Source organism: Choloepus didactylus, chromosome 17, assembly GCF_015220235.1.
Source record: "Choloepus didactylus isolate mChoDid1 chromosome 17, mChoDid1.pri, whole genome shotgun sequence".
NCBI lineage: Eukaryota > Metazoa > Chordata > Mammalia > Pilosa > Megalonychidae > Choloepus > Choloepus didactylus.
Window position 1 is genome coordinate 73,121,444 of NC_051323.1, and position 22,656 is coordinate 73,144,099.

General features: G+C 41.4%; 1 protein-coding gene across 6 annotated transcripts in view; it reads left to right on the forward strand.

Moving 5' to 3' along the window:
* The window catches only part of REV1 (REV1 DNA directed polymerase), an 88,659-nt gene that overhangs the window by 47,353 nt on the left and 18,650 nt on the right, over positions 1–22,656 (forward strand). For 5 of the 6 annotated variants that reach the window (XM_037807463.1, XM_037807464.1, XM_037807467.1 and 2 more), the window contains 4 exons: positions 750–866; positions 13,339–13,447; positions 19,140–19,268; positions 21,768–21,922. In XM_037807463.1, coding sequence (XP_037663391.1) covers positions 750–866; positions 13,339–13,447; positions 19,140–19,268; positions 21,768–21,922 — 510 coding nt within the window. The remainder of the gene's footprint in view (positions 1–749; positions 867–13,338; positions 13,448–19,139; positions 19,269–21,767; positions 21,923–22,656) is intronic. The other variant, XM_037807465.1, reaches the window with a different exon arrangement.

The following is a 22,656-nucleotide window of genomic DNA, read 5'->3' on the forward strand; positions in this document are numbered from 1 at the left end:
GTCATGAGTAGATACCATTCCAGTGCTGAAAGGAATTTTAGAATGTTGAAGAATGGATTTTAGCCCGTAAGGAACTTTTTGATTCATTGTTGACTTTTTTTTTTTGTATCCTCACAACTTCAGTTAAATATATTTCAGTCATCCAAGCTATTGCTTAACAAAGTTATAATCATCTTGTAACTTAACACACACACAAAAGAAAATAACACTTGAAGGTAATTTTATAACTAGAGCAGAAACTCCTGCTCGAGACTGTATAATAGTGTGATGTGGTAAGTCAGCTTGTGATGGCTATGCATATATATTTAATTTGTTTCTCTTGCTCTAAAATTGAAAAATTAGTGTGGCTGTTACCCTACTAATCTTATACTAGAAATACAAGTCTGTCAATAATTTTTATTTCTCTCCACACCCCTCCAATCTGAATCTAGGATCTGAGTTACCATTTATCTTCCATACAAAATGAAACAAAAACCATGAAAAGATAAATGACAGTGCTGCTTCTAAGTTGAATAAATGTATCAAAATTGTCATCAATAGTTGACTTTTTGGGGGACTTATGAGAAACTTAGACGACTTTTGCATGGAGATCAATAATCTTTACAGGTTATCACCATCTGTAAGGATCAAAGCTTAAAGCTAAAGAAAAGAACTATCATAATTTTTAAATCCTTTGAAAACTTTTCCTTTACATGTAGCCAGTGTTACTATTCCTGAACTTAGAAGTCATTTTATTCTTTTCCTCGCAGGAAAGCCAGTTGCCGTTACAAGTAACAGAGGCACGGGAAGGGCGCCGTTACGTCCGGGCGCCAACCCCCAGCTGGAGTGGCAGTACTACCAGAGCAGGATGCTGAGAGGCAAAGCAGGTACCAGGAGCAGGCGCTCGGCGAGGCTGCGGTGCACCCGCTGAAGATGCTCACGCTTGCTGCTGGTGTGGTTGTTACAAAATAAAAGCAGACTTGAAATAATTAGCTGTTCTATTCAAGTCTTTGAAGGATGTCAGTGGCATCTTTAAGCAAAGCAAAATCTTAATACGTGAATGACTGGTTTCTAGTTATTTTCCATAAATTATGCCTTGTTGAATTGGATGGTGGCATTTTCCTAGGACAGAGAGTAAAGACTGTTTTTGAAGGTGTGATTAGTTTGCAGGGCATACGTTTAGATTGGTGATGAAAATGAGGCAGTCTCTCCCCTGCAGCACCCGGAGCTGTCTGTTGTTTGGTTACTGTCCCGCAGTGAGGAACTGAGGTTTGTGCTGCTGAAAGATTTGTATGAGGAGGTGGAATAGAAAGCAGAGCTTTAAAGCAGGTAAATGCCAGTGCTCATTCCCCAGATGCTTTTTTGAACCTATTTCATGTGAGAAACAACATTGTCTTGCTTGTCTGGCTTTAAAATTTGGGATATTAATAAACAAAAATCATAGATTATACTAACCACAATACTATTTAAGATTTTTGTACATTTATTATTTTCTTTCCTATTTCCCTGAGTAAATTCCCCTGAGAAATGTTTGCTTAGAAATTAAATTCTTTGATCCTGATCATGGCTCTCTGCAAAACCAAAAAGAAAAAAATTTTTAATTAGCCTTTCAGAAAAATAGTAATCAGAAAGTAGTGAGAAATTAGATACAGAGTGGAGTGGAAGGCAGGCAATGTAGTTTTCTCCCATTTTGTTTCATTCTCTAGTTTTTCAGTTACAAACCTTGGGCATATTAAGTCAAAAGGAAAGCTGGTGGACGTCTCTGCAGATCTTTTTTGGGATTACAGTCATTTTGTTGGCTGTAATCTTCTATTTAGTGGTATAAGTACGATAGAAAATAAATGTAGAACATATTTATGCTTATATATGTTTTCTAGATTTTTAAAAACTTTTCTTGTTTAAATCTTTTAAGAGATTTAAGTCTAGAATTTTGTGTGTCATGAATAGATCTTAAAGCAGCTATTTGCATAGAATTGTTCTTGTTGAGATGTATTGTGTTTGGCATTATGGATAGTTTCTGAACTATTGGTGGTATGGTTCTGTGGTAAGTTGGTTTTCCTTTTTTGTGTCTGTGTGTGTGGTGTTATTAAAAAGATGAATTCTTGAGTTCTAGAAGGCATGATATAAATTGTGTAAGGAAATGCACAGTCCTTCTCACCTGTTGGCACTCAGTACATACTGAATGGATATTGAAAGAAGGAAAAAATACCATGTGCATCCCTGTCAGTGGCAGCTCTGAGTGGTTCAGCACTCAGCTCTCAGCTGTGGGGGGAAGGTTGTGTGTTACACACATCCTTGTTTTCACCAGTCTACAGCTAGAATTTTGACATCACAAGCGCACATTCCTCAGATGTAGCAGCGAGATGGTTCTCTTTTGTCTTTCCTTCATCACCAGCATGTGCCCAACTGTTTATTAACAGACAACTGTCACTGGTTACTTAATCATCTTATCAGTTTAGATGGTTACTTAATCATCTTATCAGTTTAGACACTGGATTTTCATAACATTTTTTTTTTAATCTTCATTTTATTGAGATATATTCACATACCACGCAGTCATACAAAACAAATCGTACTTTCGATTGTTTACAGTACCATTACATAGTGGTACATTCATCACCCAAATCAATCCCTGACACCTTCATTAGCACACACACAAAAATAACAAGAATAATAATTAGAGTGAAAAAGAGCAATTGAAGTAAAAAAGAACACTGGGTACCTTTGTCTGTTTGTTTCCTTCCCCTATTTTTCTACTCATCCATCCATAAACTAGACAAAGTGGAGTGTGGTCCTTATGGCTTTCCCAATCCCATTGTCACCCCTCATAAGCTACATTTTTATACAACTGTCTTCGAGATTCATGGGTTCTGGGTTGTAGTTTAATAGTTTCAGGTATCCACCACCAGCTACCCCAATTCTTTAGAACCTAAAAAGGGTTGTCTAAAGTGTGCTTAAGAGTGCCCACCAGAGTGATCTCTCGGCTCCTTTTGGAATCTCTCTGCCACTGAAGCTTATTTCATTTCCTTTCACATCCCCCTTTTGGTCAAGAAGATGTTCTCCGTCCCACGATGCCAGGTCTACATTCCTCCCTGGGAGTCATATTCCACATTGTCAGGGAGGTTCACTCCCCTGGGTGTCTGATCCCACGTAGGGGGGAGGGCAGTGATTTCACCTTTCAAGTTGGCTTAGCTAGAGAGACAGGGCCACATCTGAGCAACAAAGAGGCATTCGGGAGGAGGCTCTTAGGCACAACCATAGGGAGGCCTAGCCTCTCCTTTGCAGCAACCGTCTTCCCAAGGGTAAAACCTGTGGTAGAGGGCTCAACCCATCAAACCACCAGTCCCCTATGTCTGTGGTCATGTTAGCAACCATGGAGGTGGGGTAGGCCAATACCCCTGCATTCTCCACAGGCTCCTCAAGGGGGCACTACATCTTTTTTTTTCCCTTGTTTTTCTTTTTTTCTTTTTTTTTTAACTTTCCCTTCTTTTTCAAATCAACTGTATGGAAAAAAAGTTAAAAAGAAAACAAACATACAATAAAAGAACATTTCAAAGAGACCATAACAAGGGAGTAAGAAAAAGACAACTAACCTAAGATAACTGCTTAACTTCCAACATGTTCCTACTTTACCCCAAGAAAGTTACCTAATATAGCAACATTTCTGTGAACTTGCTCCTACTATATCCATCAGAAATTAACAGACCATAGTCATTCCTGGGCATCCCCAGAACGTTAAATAGCTTATCTGTTCTTCTTGGATTATTGTTCCCCCTTCCTTAATTGCTCTCTATTGCTAGTTCCCCTACATTCTACATTATAAACCATTTGTTTTACATTTTTCAAAGTTCACATTAGTGGTAGCATATAATATTTCTCTTTTTGTGCCTGGCTTATTTCGCTCAGCATTATGTCTTCAAGGTTCATCCATGTTGTCATATGTTTCACGAGATCGTTCGTTCTTACTGCCGCGTAGTATTCCATCGTGTGTATATACCACATTTTATTTATCCACTCATCTGCTGAAGGACATTTGGGTTGTTTCCATCTCTTGGCAATTGTGAATGATGCTGCTATGAACATTGGCGTGCAGATATCTGTTCGTGTCACTGCTTTCCGATCTTCCGGGTATATACCGAGAAGTGCAATCGCTGGATCGAATGGTAACTCTATATCTAGTTTTCTAAGGAACTGCCAGACTGACTTCCAGAGTGGCTGAACCATTATACAGTCCCACCAACAATGAATAAGAGTTCCGATTTCTCCACATCCCCTCCAGCATTTGTAGTTTCCTGTTTGTTTAATGGCAGCCATTCTAACCGGTGTTAGATGATATCTCATTGTGGTCTTAATTTGCATCTCTCTAATAGCTAGTGAAGCTGAACATTTTTTCATGTGTTTCTTGGCCATTTGTATTTCCTCTTCAGAGAACTGTCTTTTCATATCTTTTGCCCATTTTACAATTGGGCCGACTGTACTATTGTCATTGAGTTGTAGGATTTCTTTATATATGCAAGATATCAGTCTTTTGTCAGATACATGGTTTCCAAAAATTTTTTCCCATTGAGTTGGCTGCCTCTTTACCTTTTTGAGAAATTCCTTTGAGGTGCAGAAACTTCTAAGCTTGAGGAGTTCCCATTTATCTATTTCTCTTTTGTTGCTTGTGCTTTGGGTGTAAAGTCTAGGAAGTGGCCGCCTAATACAAGGTCTTGAAGATGTTTTCCTACATTATCTTCTAGGAGTTTTATGGTACTTTCTTTTATATTGAGATCTGTGGTCCATTTTGAGTTAATTTTTGTGTAGGGGGTGAGGTAGGGGTCCTCTTTCATTCTTTTGGATATGGATATCCAACTCTCCCAGCCCCATTTGTTGAAAAGACCATTATGACTCAGTTCAGTGACTTTGGGGGCCTTATCAAAGATCAGTCGGCCATAGATCTGAGGGTCTATCTCCAAATTCTCAATTCGATTCCATTGATCTATATGTCTATCTTTGTGCCAGTACCATGCTGTTTTGGCAACTGTGGCTTTATAATAAGCTTCAAAGTCAGGGAGTGTAAGTCCTCCCACTTCGTTTTTCTTTTTTAGAGTGTCTTTAGCAATTCGAGGCATCTTCCCTTTCCAAATAAATTTGATAACTAGCTTTTCCAAGTCTGCAAAGTAGGTTGTTGGAATTTTGATTGGGATTGCATTGAATCTGTAGATGAGTTTGGGTAGAATTGACATCTTAATGACATTTAGTCTTCCTATCCATGAACATGGAATATTTTTCCATCTTTTAAGGTCCCCTTCTATTTCTTTTAGTAGAGTTATGTAGTTTTCTTTGTATAGGTTTTTTACATCTTTGGTTAAGTTTATTCCTAGGTACTTGATTTTTTTAGTTGCTATTGAAAATGGTATCTTTTTCTTGAGTGTCTCTTCAGTTTGTTCATTTCTAGCATATAGAAACATTACTGACTTATGTGCATTAACCTTGTATCTCGCTACTTTGCTAAATTTGTTTATTAGCTCTAGTAGCTGTATCGTCGATTTCTCAGGGTTTTCTAGATATAAGATCATATCATCTGCAAACAATGACAGTTTTACTTCTTCTTTTCCAATTTGGATGCCTTTTATTTCTTTGTCTTGTCGGATTGCCCTGGCTAGCACTTCCAGGACAATGTTGAATAACAGTGGTGACAGCGGGCATCCTTGTCTTGTTCCTGATCTTAGAGGGAAGGCTTTCAGTCTCTCACCATTGAGTACTATGCTGGCTGTGGGTTTTTCATATATGCTCTTTATCATGTTGAGGAAGTTTCCTTCAATTCCTACCTTTTGAAGTGTTTTTATCAAAAAGGGATGTTGGATTTTGTCAAATGCTTTTTCAGCATCTATTGAGATGATCAATTGATTTTTCCCTTTTGACTTGTTAATGTGTTGTAATACATTGATTGATTTTCTTATGTTGAACCATCCTTGCATGCCTGGAATAAACCCCACTTGGTCATGGTGTATGATTTTTTTAATGTGTCTTTGGATTCGATTTGCAAGTATTTTGTTGAGGATTTTTGCATCTATATTCATTAGGGAGATTGGCCGGTAGTTTTCCTTTTTTGTAGCATCTTTGCCTGGTTTTGGTATTAGATTGAAGTTAGCTTCATAAAATGAGTTAGGTAGGGTTCCATTTTCTTCAATGTTTTGAAAGAGTTTGAGTAAGATTGGTGTCAGTTCTTTCTGGAAAGTTTGGTAGAATTCCCCTGTGAAGCCATCTGGCCCTGGGCATTTATTTGTGGGAAGATTTTTTTTTTTTTTTTTAATCATTTTATTGAGATATATTCACATACCACGCAGTCATACAAAACAAATCGTACTTTCGATTGTTTACAGTACCATTACATAGTTGTACATTCATCACCTAAATCAATCCCTGACACCTTCATTAGCACACACACAAAAATAACAAGAATAATAATTAGAGTGAAAAAGAGCAATTGAAGTAAAAAAGAACACTGGGTACCTTTGTCTGTTTGTTTCCTTCCCCTATTTTTCTACTCATCCATCCATAAACTAGACAAAGTGGAGTGTGGTCCTTATGGCTTTCCAAATCCCATTGTCACCCCTCATAAGCTACATTTTTATACATCTGTCTTCGAGATTCATGGGTTCTGGGTTGTAGTTAGATAGTTTCAAGTATCCACCACCAGCTACCCCAATTCTTTAGAACCTAAAAATGGTTGTCTAAAGTGTGCGTAAGAGTGTGGGAAGATTTTTGATGACTGATTGGATCTCTTTGCTTGTGATGGGTTGGTTGAGGTCTTCTATTTCTTCTCTGGTCAGTCTAGGTTGTTCATATGTTTCCAGGAAATTGTCCATTTCCTCTACATTATCCAGTTTGTTGCCATATAGTTGTTCATAGTATCCTCTTATAATTTTTTTAATTTCTTCAGGATCTGCAGTTATGTCACCTTTTTCATTCATTATTTTGTTTATAAGGGTCTTCTCTCTTTTTGATTTTGTCAGTCTAGCTAGGGGCTTGTCAATCTTGTTGATCTTCTCAAAGAACCAACTTTTGGTGATATTTATCCTCTCTATTGTTTTTTTGTTCTCTATGTCATTTATTTCTGCTTTAATCCTTGTTATTTCTTTTCTTGTACTTGGTTTAGGATTGCTTTGCTGTTCATTTTCTAGCTTCTTCAGTTGATCCATTAGTTCTTTGATTTTGGCTCTTTCTTCCTTTTTAATATATGCGTTTAGTGCTATAAATTTCCCCCTTAGCACTGCTTTTGCTGCATCCCATAGGTTTTGGTATGTTGTGTTCTCATTTTCATTCGTCTCTATATATTTAGCAATTTCTCTTGCTATTTTCTTCTTTAACCCCACTGATTGTTTAGGAGTGTGTTGTTTAACCTCCAGGTATTTGTGAATTTTCTAAGTCTCTGATGGTTATTGACTTCTAATTGTATTCCATTGTGGTCAGAGAATGTGCTTTGAATAATTTCAATCTTTTTAAATTTACTGAGGCTTATTTTATGTCCCAGCATATGATCTATTCTGGAGAAAGTTCCATGAGCACTAGAAAAGTATGTGTATCCTGGTGATTTGGGATGTAATGTTCTGTATATGTCTGTTAAATCTAATTCATTTATCAGATTGTTTAGGTTTTCAATTTCCTTATTGGTCTTCTTTCTGGTTGATCTATCTATAGGAGAGAGTGATGTGTTGAAGTCTCCCACAATTATTGTGGAAACATCAATTGCTTCCTTTAGTTTTGCCAGTGTTTCTCTCATGTATTTTGTGGCACCTTGATTGGGTGCATAGACATTTACGATTGTTATTTCTTCTTGCTGAATTGCCCTTTATTAGTACGTAGTGGCCTTCTTTGTCTCTCAAAACATCCCTGCATTTGAAGTCTATTTTATCTGAGATTAATATTGCTACACCTGCTTTCTTTTGGCTGTAGCTTGCATGAAATATTTTTTTCCATCCTTTTACTTTCAGTTTCTTTGTGTCCCTGTGTCTAAGATGAGTCTCTTGTATGCAATATATTGATGGTTCATTTTTTTTGATCCATTCTGCGAATCTATATCTTTTAATTGGGGAGTTTAATCCATTTACATTCAACGTTATAACCGTGAAGGCATTTCTTGAATCAGCCATCTTATCCTTTGGTTTATGTTTGTCATATTTTTCCCCTCTGTCTATTAATATCCTTTATTGTACCCATACCGAATCTCTTTAGTACTGAACCTTTCTCCAAGTCTCTCTGTCCTGTCTTTGTTTCTCTGTCTGTAGGGCTCCCTTGAGTATCTCCAGTAGGGCAGGTCTCTTGTTAGCAAATTCTCTCAGCATTTGTTTGTCTGTGAAAAATTTAAGCTCTCCCTCAAATTTGAAGGAGAGCTTTGCTGGATAAAGTATTCTTGGCTGGAAATTTTTCTCACTCAGAATTTTAAATATATCGTGCCACTGCCTTCTCGCCTCCATGGTGGCTGCTGAGTAGTCACTACTTAGTCTTATGCTGTTTCCTTTGTATGTGGTGAATTGCTTTTCTCTTGCTGCTTTCAGCACTTGCTCCTTCTCTTCTGTGTTTGACAGTGTGATCAGTATATGTCTCGGAGTGGGTTTATTTGGATTTATTCTATTTGGAGTTCGCTGAGCATTTATGATTTGTGTATTTATGTTGTTTAGAAGATTTGGGAAGTTTTCCCCAACAATTTCTTTGAATACTCTTCCTAGACCTTTACCCTTTTCTTCCCCTTCTGGGACACCAATGAGTCTTATATTTGGACGTTTCATATTATCTATCATATCCCTGAGGTCCGTTTCGATTTTTTTCAATTTTTTTCCCCATTCTTTCTTTTATGCTTTCATTTTCCATTCTGTCATCTTCCAGGTCACTGATTCGTTGTTCAACTTCCTCTAGTCTTGTACTATGAGCGTCCAGAATCTTTTTAATTTGGTCAACAGTTTCTTTAATTTCCATAAGATCATCCATTTTTTTATTTAGTCTTGCAATGTCTTCTTTATGCTCTTCTAGGGTCTTCTTGATTTCCTTTGTCTCCCGTACTATGGTCTCATTGTTCATCTTTAGTTCTTTGAGTAGCTGCTCTAGGTGCTGTGTCTCTTCTGGTCTTTTGATTTGGGTGCTTGGGCTTGGGTTATCCATATCGTCTGGTTTTTTCATATGCTTTATAATTTTCTGTTGTTTTTGGCCTCGTGGCATTTGCTGAACTTGATAGGGTTCTTTTAGGATTTGTAGACCAATTGAAGTCCTTATCTCTAATTTATCAGATCTACAGCTTCGTGGAGTCCACTTTCTCTAACTAACCAGCAGGTGGCGTCCACGAGCCACCTGTTCTCCACAAGCCAGTTCTCCCCTGCTTAGCCTTTTTGGTGAGTGGGGGTGTGAGTCTTGTGGGGTCCAATTGGTGTACCAAGCTTGCATGTGTAGTTGGTGTTGCCTGCCCTGTATATGGGGCGTGTTTCTGGGCAGTCAGGGAGGGGGGGGTGGCTCTAACAATCAAATCTCCCTGGTGATCCTAGAGTTTTAAAGCTGCTGCAATAGTCTAATCCTTCAGTTCAGTCCTGCCACAGTTTGTCTCTGCCACTGACCCACAAGTCCTTGGTAGTGGCGTATGGCTCCTGAGACTTGCAAGTGGGCCCCTCTTCCAGGCCGTGCACCCCGGGTCCTCTGTTGAGGGATGACTGTGCTATGTCACAGGTGAGTGCCGTCCCCCCAGGGCAGTTCTGGGCTGCTGGGCTGTGTAGGGAGGCTCCCAGTCTGCTGAAATGATGGCTGAATGGGGCTTTGTTAATTCACACTGCTCTACCTTCCCAACTCTGGGACAATCAGCTGAGGTTGCAGGGAAGGCTAATGTCCACGCCCAGTTTTGTGGTGTGTGCCTGTTATTTGAAGCACTTCCGTCACACTGGGTTGTCTGGGGCAGTTCTGGGCTATGGGGCTGGCGACGGGCAGGAGTGTTTCCTGTCCACCAGGATGATGGCTGTGAGCGGACACCCCCCTTTTCTTGGGAAGTTGTGGTGTTTAGTGAATTTTCTCAGCCACTGGATTATTGCGTTTTGTCTCAGAGCTCTCCTAGTTCTGCTCTTGAGTTGACCTGCCCAAATTGCAAGTCTTTGAAGCTTTCTGTATTGGGCTTCTTAGAGTAATTGTTTTAGAAAAAGAAAAGAGGATTAAAAAAAAAAAAAAAAAAAAAGGGCCCTCCTCAGAGATGTAATGGGTTATTGAAATGCTAAGAGACAAAGCAACCAGGGCCATTAAGGAAAGGTCCACAGGGCAGAGAGATCAGCTTTTCTTCAGGATTTGCATATGCGCCTCAGGGCCTGAGCTCAGGCCTGAGCTCTGCCCTTCCCCTTTCTATGCTCACCAGAACTCCAAAAATCCTCCGCTTTTATTTTGGAGTTTTTTATGTTGTTTTTTTTCTATGCCTGTCTCCTCTCTGCTGGGCTGGCTGCTCTCAGATTCTCTGGTGTCTGGTCTCTGTCTATCTATGGTTGGAGTTTGGATCAGCAGAATGAGTTTCCGATAAGGGCTGCCACTGCAGTTCTCCCTTCTCCTTCCCGGAGCTGACAGCCCCTCCTCCCACGGGACTGAGCCTGGCAGGGAGGGGTGCGGGTCCCCTGGCCGCAAAAACTTACAGATTTCTCTGATCTCAGCAGTTCCACGTTTTCATGAGTGTTGTATGAAGTATGCCCAAAGTCAGATTGCTCTGTGGTGTCCAGTCCACGCAGTTCCTGGCTTTCTACCTACTTTCCTGGAGGAGTAACTAAAACATACAGCTCACCAGTCTGCCATCTTGCCCCGCCTTCATAACATTTTAATGACCTTTTATTATTTAGATCCTTCCACCTGTAAGTTTGGGTGGTAAACCAAAAGGTAAATGTTAGAAATATTTAAAATTTACTTGCCATTGAAAACTAGGAAAGATAAAGATGGAACTTTGTATTTTATACTCTTGCATTAGCTTTTGTGTCCTAAACCTTTTGCCCCATTAGGAGCTTAGAAATTGTTTTGCTACACCTAAAAGGAATAGATTGTCCTTTATTATAAAGTTAGGTTGCAAAAAAGAACAGTTCTAATGTTTCGACTTGTGTGGCAAGGCAAAGTATCTGGACAAATGGCATCTTTTGTTTCTTATTCACAACATTCAGAAGCTTTTCATCAAGTCGGACCAGCATTGCCAGGGGCTTTCTGTTCATGGTTTCTTGTTGAAGCTGCTTCCTGAGCTGTGCTCAGCAGAGACACTTCCCACCGACGAATCCATTTATACACAAGATTGCCCATTCTCAGATTCCTGGGATGCAGATGTTTCCTCTCCCTTCCATGACTTCAGATTTTATTCTACAGTTCAACAGTCTTAAAATCGTGTCAGTCATAGATTTATTCTCAGAGATTTCTTTTTCACAGACTTGGGTCCTGGCCTCTGATTTCTCCAGTGTCCCTCCACATTCTCCAGGTGCTGCCTAGTTTGTCCAGTTTTGGTGAGCAGGTCTCTGCTTGGCCCTCCAGTGAGGACAGTGTCCCCACATTGCATCTCACACAAAGCAACTCACTGCGCTCGTGGAGGGAACCTCACCACTGCACTGCGGAAAAGGCCAGCCTGGTAAAGAAACCATGATGGTGCCGCACCAGGGGGCCCGTCTTGCCCAAGCCCCATTGGACCAGGACTGGAATCCTCAGTTACTGAACTCGCCCTTCAGATGGAGGGCACAGAGCTCACCTGCTGTAAGGCATAACTCAGAGCAGGGTCTCCGAAATGCAGCAAGCTTCGTACTCTTTTTGGTCTAGCAGCACCCGCTGCTGGGCTGTGGAACAGATAATCCTGGAATTCTTAGAGCAGTTTAAGCTTAGAATAAGGGACCTTTAAAGGCACTCTACAGCCTTCTAAGAGCTTCAGAGACCCTGGAGGTCTGCTCTGCCCTTCTGCATTTAACTTGTAGCAGTGTAGCATTTGTTACTCACGTTGCATCAGAAACTATAGCTTAGATTACACAGTTTGCTGGGGGTTTCTTTGAAGCAAGTAGAATTTGAACTCGCCGAGATGCCAGTCCTCAGTTTTTGGTTTGCCGGTAGGCTTTTTGTGTTTGGTTGCTGGAATCCAGAATGCGTGTGTGGATTGCAACGTTGGTAAAGGATGCTGACAGTTATTGGAGTCTGGTGAGGAAGAGTGGTTTCAGCCCACGAAGCCAGATATTTTGCCGTGTTTTTCTGGTGGTGTGTTAACTTGGCTGATTTTTCATGGAATGTTGAGTCTCTGAAATAGACAAGAAAGAAATGTCAGATTAAGTAAATTATATATTCTTACACTGTACTCAAAATGGTTGGTCTAGAATTGGCTGAGGCAGTCTCTTTTTTATCTTGTTTTAGTAATAATGGCATTTTTGTCTATAACAGTAGAGATATGACTGAGATTTTGTTTGTGGGATGTGTGATATGTTTTTACCTCATGCCCTTCTTGAACCTTATAATAGTATCATAAGAGACCTATAACTGAAGTTGTATTTTAAATCTGTTTCTCAGTTGCTAGTGAATCCACAAAGTGATAGCAGGAGAACGTGGGCATGCGGCTGGTAGACGCTAGACTGTGTGCTTTGATATTCTCATGTAAAGCTGTGAATTTCATTTTGCTATTGAGAGATACTGGTGGACTGTACTATTTAGACTACAATTATGTTCTGTAAAGCAGTTGGTATTCCAATCACATTTGATTGTTTTTAATTGCATATGGGTAGTTAAACCCAAAGTAGAATTACTTCAAACAGATAATGTTGTGAAGCTCTTTTTACCTGATGTGTGTTCAAAAGAGAAATCTTAAATTTAGGATAAAATTCTCTCTATGGTATGTGACTTGCTAAATTATTGTTTGATCAAATGGCTTGTAGAACTGGATGTTTGCTGAACATGTTAATTAGCTTTAAATTTTGCAGATACGTCTTTTAGGAGATAATGGCAAAGACCATTCAGAAAAATTTATATTTCCCATTAACTGCTCCCCCTTACAGAGAGCTTTCCAACCCTTTAAGGCTATGAGAGGGGTTCGTCTCTCTGATCACTTTTTGTCTTTGTGATGTCAAGAGACAGTGTTGAAGGAATATTTATATTTATCTTTCTGTGTATTTAAAAAAATCTCTATTGTTAAAACAGGACAGTTTGTTTATTGATGACAAACTTTTGTCTGGTTGCTGATGATGATTATAATGGCAAGAAACCATTTTACAATCACAGAGTTTTCTTAAATGAGGAGACAAATGCCAGTGGAGTTAACTGTATTTCAAATTTACTAAACATTTCTATAGGAAAGGAACAAAAGTTAAGGAAAATCTGTTTTTAGCATATTATCATTAAATTTTATTATTTTTAAAGCAGATATACCAGATTCATCAATGTGGGAGAGTCAAGATTCTGCACAAGCAAATGGAATTGATACTATTTTGTCAAAGGCTGAAATTGCATCTTGTAGTTATGAAGCCAGGTATGTAAAAAGTTAAGTGTCTTAACATTTATTGAGTGTTTAATTTAGTTAATTGTTTTTATATAATCTTTGGAAGTGGATTCAGACATACTAATAAGGTGTAGGATTTAACTTTGCATTTAAATATGTTACATTTATGGAAAGGAATTTTTCTAGTCTCAATCACTTACAAATGTGAGGTAACTAAATAAGTAACTTAATAGTTCCTGGCAAACCTGTTGCAGGACCTACAGTGGAAATAAAAAGAAATTGGGCACTCTTGGTTTTTTAACCATTGTCTCTTGAAACATGGAATTAAAGATTAGATATTTTTGAATGGAAGAGGACTTTAATACTCATCTCCTGTAATCTTTCCTTTATGAAATTTACTGTAATAAATGATTAAGTAACATACGGGTGTGTTTTGGGTTGTTTGTGTGCCTTTTTATCGGCACAGGCCATTCAGAGCTGATTTGTGCTGTGCTCAGTGACTTGTCTTCTTGGCTCCTCCCCTGAGTTATTGAATGCTGGTGTGTGCTTCTGATGGCTACACAGCTGCCTTAGGTTTCTGGAGGGTATGATGAGGCTCAGGAGAACTCTCTGTCCTTGGGTGTTGGTGTGACAGTTTGAATGTATTACGTCCCCCAAAATGCCATTATCTTTGATGTAATCTTGTGCAGGCAGATGTATCAGTGTTGATTAGACTGTAATTCTTTGGGTGTTTCCATGGAGATACGACCCACCCAACTGTGGGTGTGACTCTGGATTCTTTCCATGGAGGTGTGGCCCTGCCCATTCAGCCTGGGCCTTGATTAGTTTACTGGAGCACTATATAAGCTCAGACAGAAGGAGTGAGCTTGCTACAGCCAAGATGGACACTTTGAAGAATGCACAGAAACTGAGAGTAGCTGCAGATGAGAGACAGTTTGAAGATGGTTGTTGAAAGCAGACTCTTGCTCTGGAGAAGCTGAGAGGGGACAAGCACCCCAAGGGCAACTGAGAGTGACATTTTTAAGGAACTGCAGCCTAGGGAGGAACGTCCTGGGAGAAAGCCATTTTGAAACCCAAACTTTGGAGCAGACACCAGCCACGTGCCTTCCCAGGTAACAAAGGTTTTCTGGATGCGATTGTCGATCCTCCAGCAAAGGTACCCGATTGTTGATGCGTTACCTTGGACACTTTATAGCCTTAAGACTATAACTGTGTAACCAAATAAACCCCCTTTATAAAAGCCAGTCCATTTCTGGTGTTTTACATTTTGGGAGCATTAGCAAACTAGAACAGTTGGTCACTGGTGTGACAGCTCTCAGGGAAGGCTCCAGCCTGGCCCGTGCCCTGGCACCCAGGAGGCGGCTCGGTGGGCAGTCCCAAGGCCGCCTGAAGAGAGAAGAGGTTGTGTCCAGCTTGCAGCCTTCCACTAGTGTTTGCCTGTTCCAGCCAACATTGTTCAAGCCGAAGACTTTACACAGTGATTGGGGAGACAATATATGGAGGCCATTTAAGTGTCACTTAAGCAGCAAATACTTATTTTAAGGAGATGCATAGAACAGTGAACTGAAAATGAACTTGGATAGATTGGAAAACAGCAGCAATGCACCAGTGGGTTTTGTCCTTTAATTGTAGTTTTCTAGGCAGGTCTTCCTGATGAAGATCTCTAGAACATTTCTGGGTTCCCTTTTTTGGGTACTGGTTACTTGTATTATCCTTAAATAAGATTGTTTAAAGCAAGTATAAGTCACAATTTCATTAGAGAAATGTTTTGGGGACTGGGTTGTGGGGGATCATTCCCAGGTTTGTGGGTTATGAGTTTCCAGCAGACAGAGACTAGTAATGGGGTCAGAAGAGCTGGAATGTGGCTCTGAGAGGGCAGGGACAGAGTGTGGGATACATATGGGTAGGAAGTAAAAACATATTTGTACCTTTTATTACAATCATTGAGCACCCTAGGTTTCCCTGAGTTACACAGTCCTAGTCTTTATCCTTCATCTTTTGTTCTGGTGTCCCACGTGGTTCCAACCTTCCTCTTTCAACCATGCTCACAGTCATCTTTGTTCAGTGTACTTACATTGCTATGCTACTATCTCCCAAAATTGTTTTCCAAACCTCTCACTCCTGTCTTTTCCTTTCTGTCTGCAGTGCTCCCTTTAGTGTTTCCTGTAGGGCTGCTATCTTGTTCACTAACTCTGTCATTGTCTGTTTGAGAATATTTTAAGCTCTCTCTTATATTTGAAGGACAGTTTTGCCGGATATAGGATTCTTGGTTGTTGGTTTTTCTCTTTAAGTATCTTAAATATATCACCCCACTTCCTTCTTGCCTTCATGGTTTCTATTGAGAAATCCGTGGGTAGTCTTATCAAGCTTCCTTTGTATGTGATGGATCGCTTTTCTCTTCCTGCTTTCAGGTATCTCTCTTTATCTTTGACATTTGATAATCTGATTAAGTGTCTTGGCGTAGGCCTATTCAGATCTATTCTTTTTGGGCTATGCTGCACTTCTTGGATCTGTAATTTTATGTCTTTTGTAAGAGATGGGAAATTTTCATTGATTATTCCCTCTATTATTTCTTCTGCCCCTTTTCCCTTCTCTTCTCCTTCAGGGACACCGATGACACATACATTACTGATTTTAATTTGGTCCTTAAGTTCCCGGAGACATTTCTCATATTTTTCCATTCTTTTTTTTATCTGTTCATTTGTGTATAGGCTTTCAGGTGCCTTGTTCTCCAGTTCCTGAGTGTTTTCTTCTGCCTCTTGAGATCTGCTGTTGTATGTTTCCATTGTTTCTTTCATCTCTTGTGTTGTGCCTTTCATTTCCATAGATACTGCCAGTTGGTTTTTCGAACTTTCAATTTCTACCTTGTGTACGCCCAGTGTTTTCATTATACGGTTCATCTCTTTCACCATATCTTCCCTAAACTTTTTGAATTGACTTATTATTAGTTGTTTCAATTCCTGTATCTCAGTTAAGTGTAAGTTTGTTCCTTTGGGCCATAACTTCATTTTTTTTAGTGTAGGTTGTCTAGGCATGGTTTCCTTGGTTACCTCAATCAGGTTTTCCCAGACCAAAACTGGCTCAGGTCCCAGAAGGAAGAACTATTCAGTATCCAGTTTCCCTGAGGGTGTGTCTTTGAAAATTCGTACACCCAGTGAGGCCTCAGGTCACTGTGCTTTTCTGCCCAGCAGGTGGCGCCTGTCAGCCTGTCACTCCAGACTGGTGTAAGGTGGTGTGGCCCGGGGCTTTTTTCCCCAGGCTCTGGTTCTGAGTGGGGTCTGGTTGTGAATGGAAGGCGGGTAGTGGAGCTGGGCCCCACCTCTTTCCTCTTAGGGAAGATAGACCCCCTAGGGGGAGGTTATTAACATTTGAATGGTCTCTCTCTGACTCTGCTATCTCCACCTTTGTCTGGGTCAGAGTTCTGGGAACTGAAAATGGCTGAGGCTGTCTCCACTGAGCTAAAACAGGGACAGAAAGCCCCTTTCAGGGCTAGTCCGCAGCCATCCTCCAGGTCTCCAGGGTCAGTCGCCACCAAAAGCCTCTGTCTGCTTGTTGGGGAATCGTAGCAGTCCACGAGCAGTCCACGTTTGTTAATCAGAACCCCAGTTGGAGCTCAGCTGAGCTGTATTCACTTGCTGGGAGAGAGCTGCTCTCTAGCACTGCAAGACTTTGCAGCTCGGGCAGTGGGGGGTGGGGGCTCCTGGCTTGGATCTGCAGTTTTCACTTACAGATTTTATGCTGTGATATCGGGCATTCTTCCCAATCCAGGTTGATGTTTGGTGAGTGGACAGTCACGTTTGTACCCCTGCAGTTATTCCAGATTATTTACTAGTTCCTGGTTGTTTATTAGTTGTTCCAGGGGGACTAACTAGCTTTCACTCCTTTCTATGCCACCATCTTAGATGATCTCACCCCAATCCATTTTTGAACATTTTCCTTAAACCAGAAAGAATCAGAATAAGAATAAAAAATAAAAGTAAAAAAGAACACCCAAATCATCCCCCCACATCCCACCCTATTTTTCATTTAGTTTTTGTCCCCATTTTTCTACTCATCCATCCATACACTGGATAAAGGGAGTGTGATCCACAGGGTTTTCACAATCACACTGTCACCGCTTGTAAGCTTCATTGTTATACAGTCGTCTTCAAGAGTCAAGGCTACTGGGTTGGAGTTGGGTAGTTTTGGGTACTTACTTCTAGCTATTCCAATACATTAAAACCTGAAAAGTGTTATCTATATAGTGCATAAGAACGTCCACCAGAGTGACCTCTCGACTCCTTTTGGAATCTCTCAGCCACTGAAACTTTATTTTGTTTCATTTTGCATAATAGCAGACTTTTTTTCTGCTTCAGTCATTACTGGTAACTTTCCTAAACTATCATGTGTGCCTTGAAACTATTGTCTGTAAAACCCCCTGCCTTAGAGAACAGGGTCTGTGGACTGTCACTCGTCCTTTAGGAGGTGAGAGTGGGAACATCCTCAGGAAAATCATGCCTCTTTGGTTCGCCACCTTGTGAAGTGCCTGAGGCGTAAATATTTGTTGAACGGATGGAAGAATCGTTTGTTTTATCATGCTGTTTTCAGTCCCTTCCCTGACTGCTGGTTATCATTTTTCCATCTATTAGATATTTCTCATTACGAGGTGCTTAGCAATAAGATTATTACTGTTTTTGTGTACTCAAAAACTGCATGTGACTTTGCGTTTACCTGAGTGACTTGGAGGACCCCTTCCTTCTCGGCTTTCAGCTGTGGTCTGGGTGTGTGTGTGCTGTTTGTGATTGTTCCTAAACACAGGCACCCTCCATATCAGACATGTCCTCACGATGAACAGGTGATTGTGGAGCGCAGGAATGAATGTGTGTGTGGAATGAATGTATGACTGTGGACATTTGATGTATTTACAGAGGAGTGTGTAATATGGTGAAACATTGCTTTATTCTTTTGCTTGTGTTTTTACTATAAGATTTTCTTCTTGATTCTATATAAAGTGGGAAAATGGAATTTTACTAGTTCTGCATAACTCCATAACTGTAATTTTGTGCTGAATGCTCCAAGTGTCGGAGGTAATGTGGGGCATTTAGACACACTTTAATTTACTGTTTGTGATTAGGTCCCTCAGGGTTCTGGAACCCTGGCTCCTGCCCAGAGGACGCCTACATACCCAGGGCTGCTGGCATCGCAGCCCCCACAGCCGCCTCGGGAGCATGGAGTTGGTCAATGGGGAGTTGGGTGGCGTAGGATGAGTACATCTGTCTGTTGGTCACGGAGCACTGTTCCATGTGGTTCTCTTGTATGCTGTCTGTGGGGGATGCCCTGTGCCCACTCCACGCCCCGTGTGAGGGCAAGACGACACCCCTCTGCCGGCACGCTCCTTCTCCGCAGTGGTTGTCATATCACTGACACGTGGCACCTCTGCAGCAGGGCCAGAGCTCTGAGCCTCGGGGGGCCGCCAGATGCGGGCGACATGCGGCACACCGACACATGGCACACCGACACGTGCCACCCAGGATGGGCAGGCAGCTGTGCGACCTTCCTTTGCAGGGCGGGGAAGCAAGCCTGCAAGGTTTCTTCATGCCTGTTTTTGACCCCTAATGAGTATGGCATTAAATCAAAATTCTGTAGTGTTAGCGTGAGGAAGTATGAATCAGCATATTTAGTGTTAGGTTTTGAATTTGAAACTTTCTAATATGACCTCCATTGTGCTCCATTCTCTCTTTAGGCAAGTTGGCATTAAGAACGGAATGTTTTTTGGGTATGCTAAACAGCTGTGTCCCAATCTTCAAGCTGTTCCATATGACTTTCACGCATATAAGGAAGTTGCACGGACGATGTATGAAACACTGGCAAGGTATTGTGCATGATCATTTCACGTCTGTCATTTTGCTTCTCTTATCTAATATTAAAGTAATCCAGTTTTCTCTGGGATTGTCCAGGTCGTCTCTTTCGGGAACCCTTTCCTCTCACCCCAGTCTGGTGGCCTTTAAACTTTCCCCCAGCAGTGCCAGGAGCCAGGAGCCAGGAGCCCAGCCCCAGGGGGCATTTTTGCTGAAGTTGTTCAGGTGCTTCCCCATGTTGATGTAGCATTTGCTTCTCCTCCTCCGTAACTACTAATCTGTGGTTCTAGACGAGGGATTAGGCCTTTTAAACCTGTCTCATTTTCTTTTGTTACCGTGTTCGAGTTATTGTTTTGCTTAAAATTAGAACCAATGGCTTAATAGAAGCGGAGACTCTTTAAATCCCTTTGTCTTCTGACATTACTAGGTATGCCAAAAGTTAGTTAAGGAGATGACTTTTTTTTTTAATTCAATTTTACTGAGATTATTCTTATACCGTACAATCATCCAAAGTGTACAATCATTTGTTCACGGTACCATTATATAGTTGTGCATTCATCACCACAATTAATTTTTTTTCAATTTTAGAACATTTTCATTACCCCAGAAAAGAAATAAAAAGAAAAACGGAAACTCAAATCCTCCCATACCCCTAACCTCCCCCCTCCATTATTGACTCATAGTATTGGTATAGTACATTTGTTACTGCTATTGATGAAAGAATATTAAAATACTACTAACTGTAGTACATAGTTTGCAATAGATACATTTTTTCCCATATACCCCTCTATCATTAACTTCTAGTTTTAATGTCATACATTTGATCTGGTTCATGAAAGAGATTTGTAATATTTGTACAGTTAATCATGGACATTGTCCTCTACAAGATTCACTGTGTCATATATTCCCATGTTGTAACCTCCAACTTCCCTTCTGGTGACAAACATGACTCTGAGCTGCCCCTTTGGGCCACATTCACAAGCCATTCAGCACTGTTAGTTATTCTCACAATAACGTGCTACTGTCACCTCTGTTAAAGGAGATGACTTTTTAAAAAATGTACAGTGCAAGTATATTTAATATTAGCTCAAATCTCAAAACCTTAAAAACCGCATGGCAGAGCACATGTGTGTTAAAGCGGGGTCAGCGTGCTTTCTCTGTAAAGGGTCGGATAGGCTCTGTGTTGCACTGTGCACCCCCGTCCTGTGGTGTGAAAGCAGCCATGGACCACCCTTGAGGAGCTGGGCGTGGCAGGGTGCCAGGCACATTTTTTTTTTGCCGAAATGTGTGCGTGGGCTGTGTTTTTGCTCCAAGAGCTGCCCTTCTAGCCCGTCTTCACCTCTGCTGCTGCTTTCTTATCCTTTATTTTGAATACCTGTTTATTGTGTATCCATTAAGTGCAAACTTCTGCTGTTTGATGGTAGTCTCACTGAGTGGAATAAGAGCCAGTCCTGCCCTTGTGTGGGTGAACAGAGAACTCTGAGCTGGCGTTGCCGTGTGGGAGCGAGTGCTGGGCCACAGGCCAGTTCTGAGCAACGCTGTCCCTAATCCCGAGTCCAGGGCTGGTGTTTCCAGGGGAAAGTGTGCCTTAGTCCTCTTCCGAAGCAGAGGTTGGTGGTCGCATCCAGGTGGGGGCTGGGAACGGGTGGCTGAGCTGCGCAGCAGTCCTACTGCGTGCTGGATACGAGATGAGGTCTCGAGTGGGACCCGTCCAGGAAGAGTGGGTAGACCCACTTGCTGTCGTCCACCTGCGCCCCCGTGCCCTTTTGCTTCCGGCACACCAGGCTGGCGGCCGTGATGACTGGCTGGCACGGCGCAGAGAGGTTTCTGGTTGCCTTTCTGATTGCCTTCGCTTCTGGTCCAGTTCCATTTCATGGTTTCATAGTCCTCGTATCTAGTAGTGTCAGAGCCACGTCGCCGCTGCAGCTCGTTAAAGCAAGTCCTTTGGGTGGGCAGCACACGTAAGGTGACCCCTTCCTCCCGCCTGCAGGGAGCATGGATGGCTCCCCAGTCTTGGCGGGGCCTCGGGAACAAGTGGCCCCTTTATCCTCCCACATCCAGACCTGCTGCCGTGAGTGGCATTTAATTGTGGTGTTTTTGTTTTAGGAGAGAAACAATTAACTTACTTCGTTTGTGTAATTATTCTATTCGTTTAGGATTTGGTAAACTGTATTTGAAAATTTTTTAGAATATATGTTTTGACAGGTCTGATTCATCTAGAACTTTCTTAACTAGTCAGAGGTATACAAAGGTATTTTCAGTATAGAGAGGCTACAATGATTATTTTTGCTGTGTTTTTAGTTGTTAATATGGAAAAAAAATATTAATTAAAATTAGTTAACTTTGCAGTTTAAAGTTAGGGAACTAAACGGCAGCAGGGCCAGTTTATTTAAAGCGTTGGTTTTTTTGGTATTTTGAACCTTTGGAGGAACGAGGCACGGGCGGACTGTGCAGCGTTGTGGGCGTCGGGCGAGCTGAGGCCGAGACCCTCTGCCTCTACTTTGTGTTGACAGCTACACCCACAACATCGAGGCTGTCAGCTGCGACGAAGCCCTGGTGGACATCACCGAGATTCTTGCCGAGACCAGACTCACTCCCGATGAATTTGCAAACGCGGTCCGGATGGAAATCAAAGACCAGACTAAATGTGCGGCTTCTGTTGGAATTGGTTAGTATCCAGCTTATGATGTACTCTTTGTTTTCCTTCGGAATCCATGACTATCACTTAATTTTAAGAAGTGATTGTTAGTCTTTGTTTTCATTAGCTTATTGTATTGTCCTCTCGTTTCTAAAACTGTTCTTAACATTATACACAGTGTTAGAAATGCGAAGGGGTTGGTAATATCTTTGGCATCAACAAGTTGGAATATTTCTTATTTATTCCTCAAAAGCAGGAGGATTGATTCAATATTTTTAAGCAGTATTTCTTTCAAAAGTGAACAAAAGCCATATTTCAACAGTCTGGCCATGTGGGATTTGGAGTTAAGCATCGAGTATGAGTCTCACTGTAATTCAGTTACTCTCTTGACTTGGTCTTCCTAGAATGCTCAGCCAGTCCTCTGTTCACTCTCTCGATTCTCGACATCATCCTCCCTGATGGTGCCTCCATGACTGTCCCCCTGCCACCCACCCCTGCTCCCCCCTGGTCTGCCTGTAAGTGTGGGCTTGGCTCCTTCCGCTCCTCCCACCACCGCCTCTTCTGTTGACTCCTCCAGCCGCGCCTCTGGAACCCTCTCTGCCTTATCTAAACTCCCTACACCCTCCTTTCTGAAACCACCCAGCATACTGTTTTCTTGCTGTTCTCTCAAGCAAAGCCAGTTTGTCCTGCCATCCTCCTGAGTGCCACAGGCCTGGGAGGCTGAGTCACCTTTCTCTTCTCTCGCCATTGTCACTTCCAGCCAC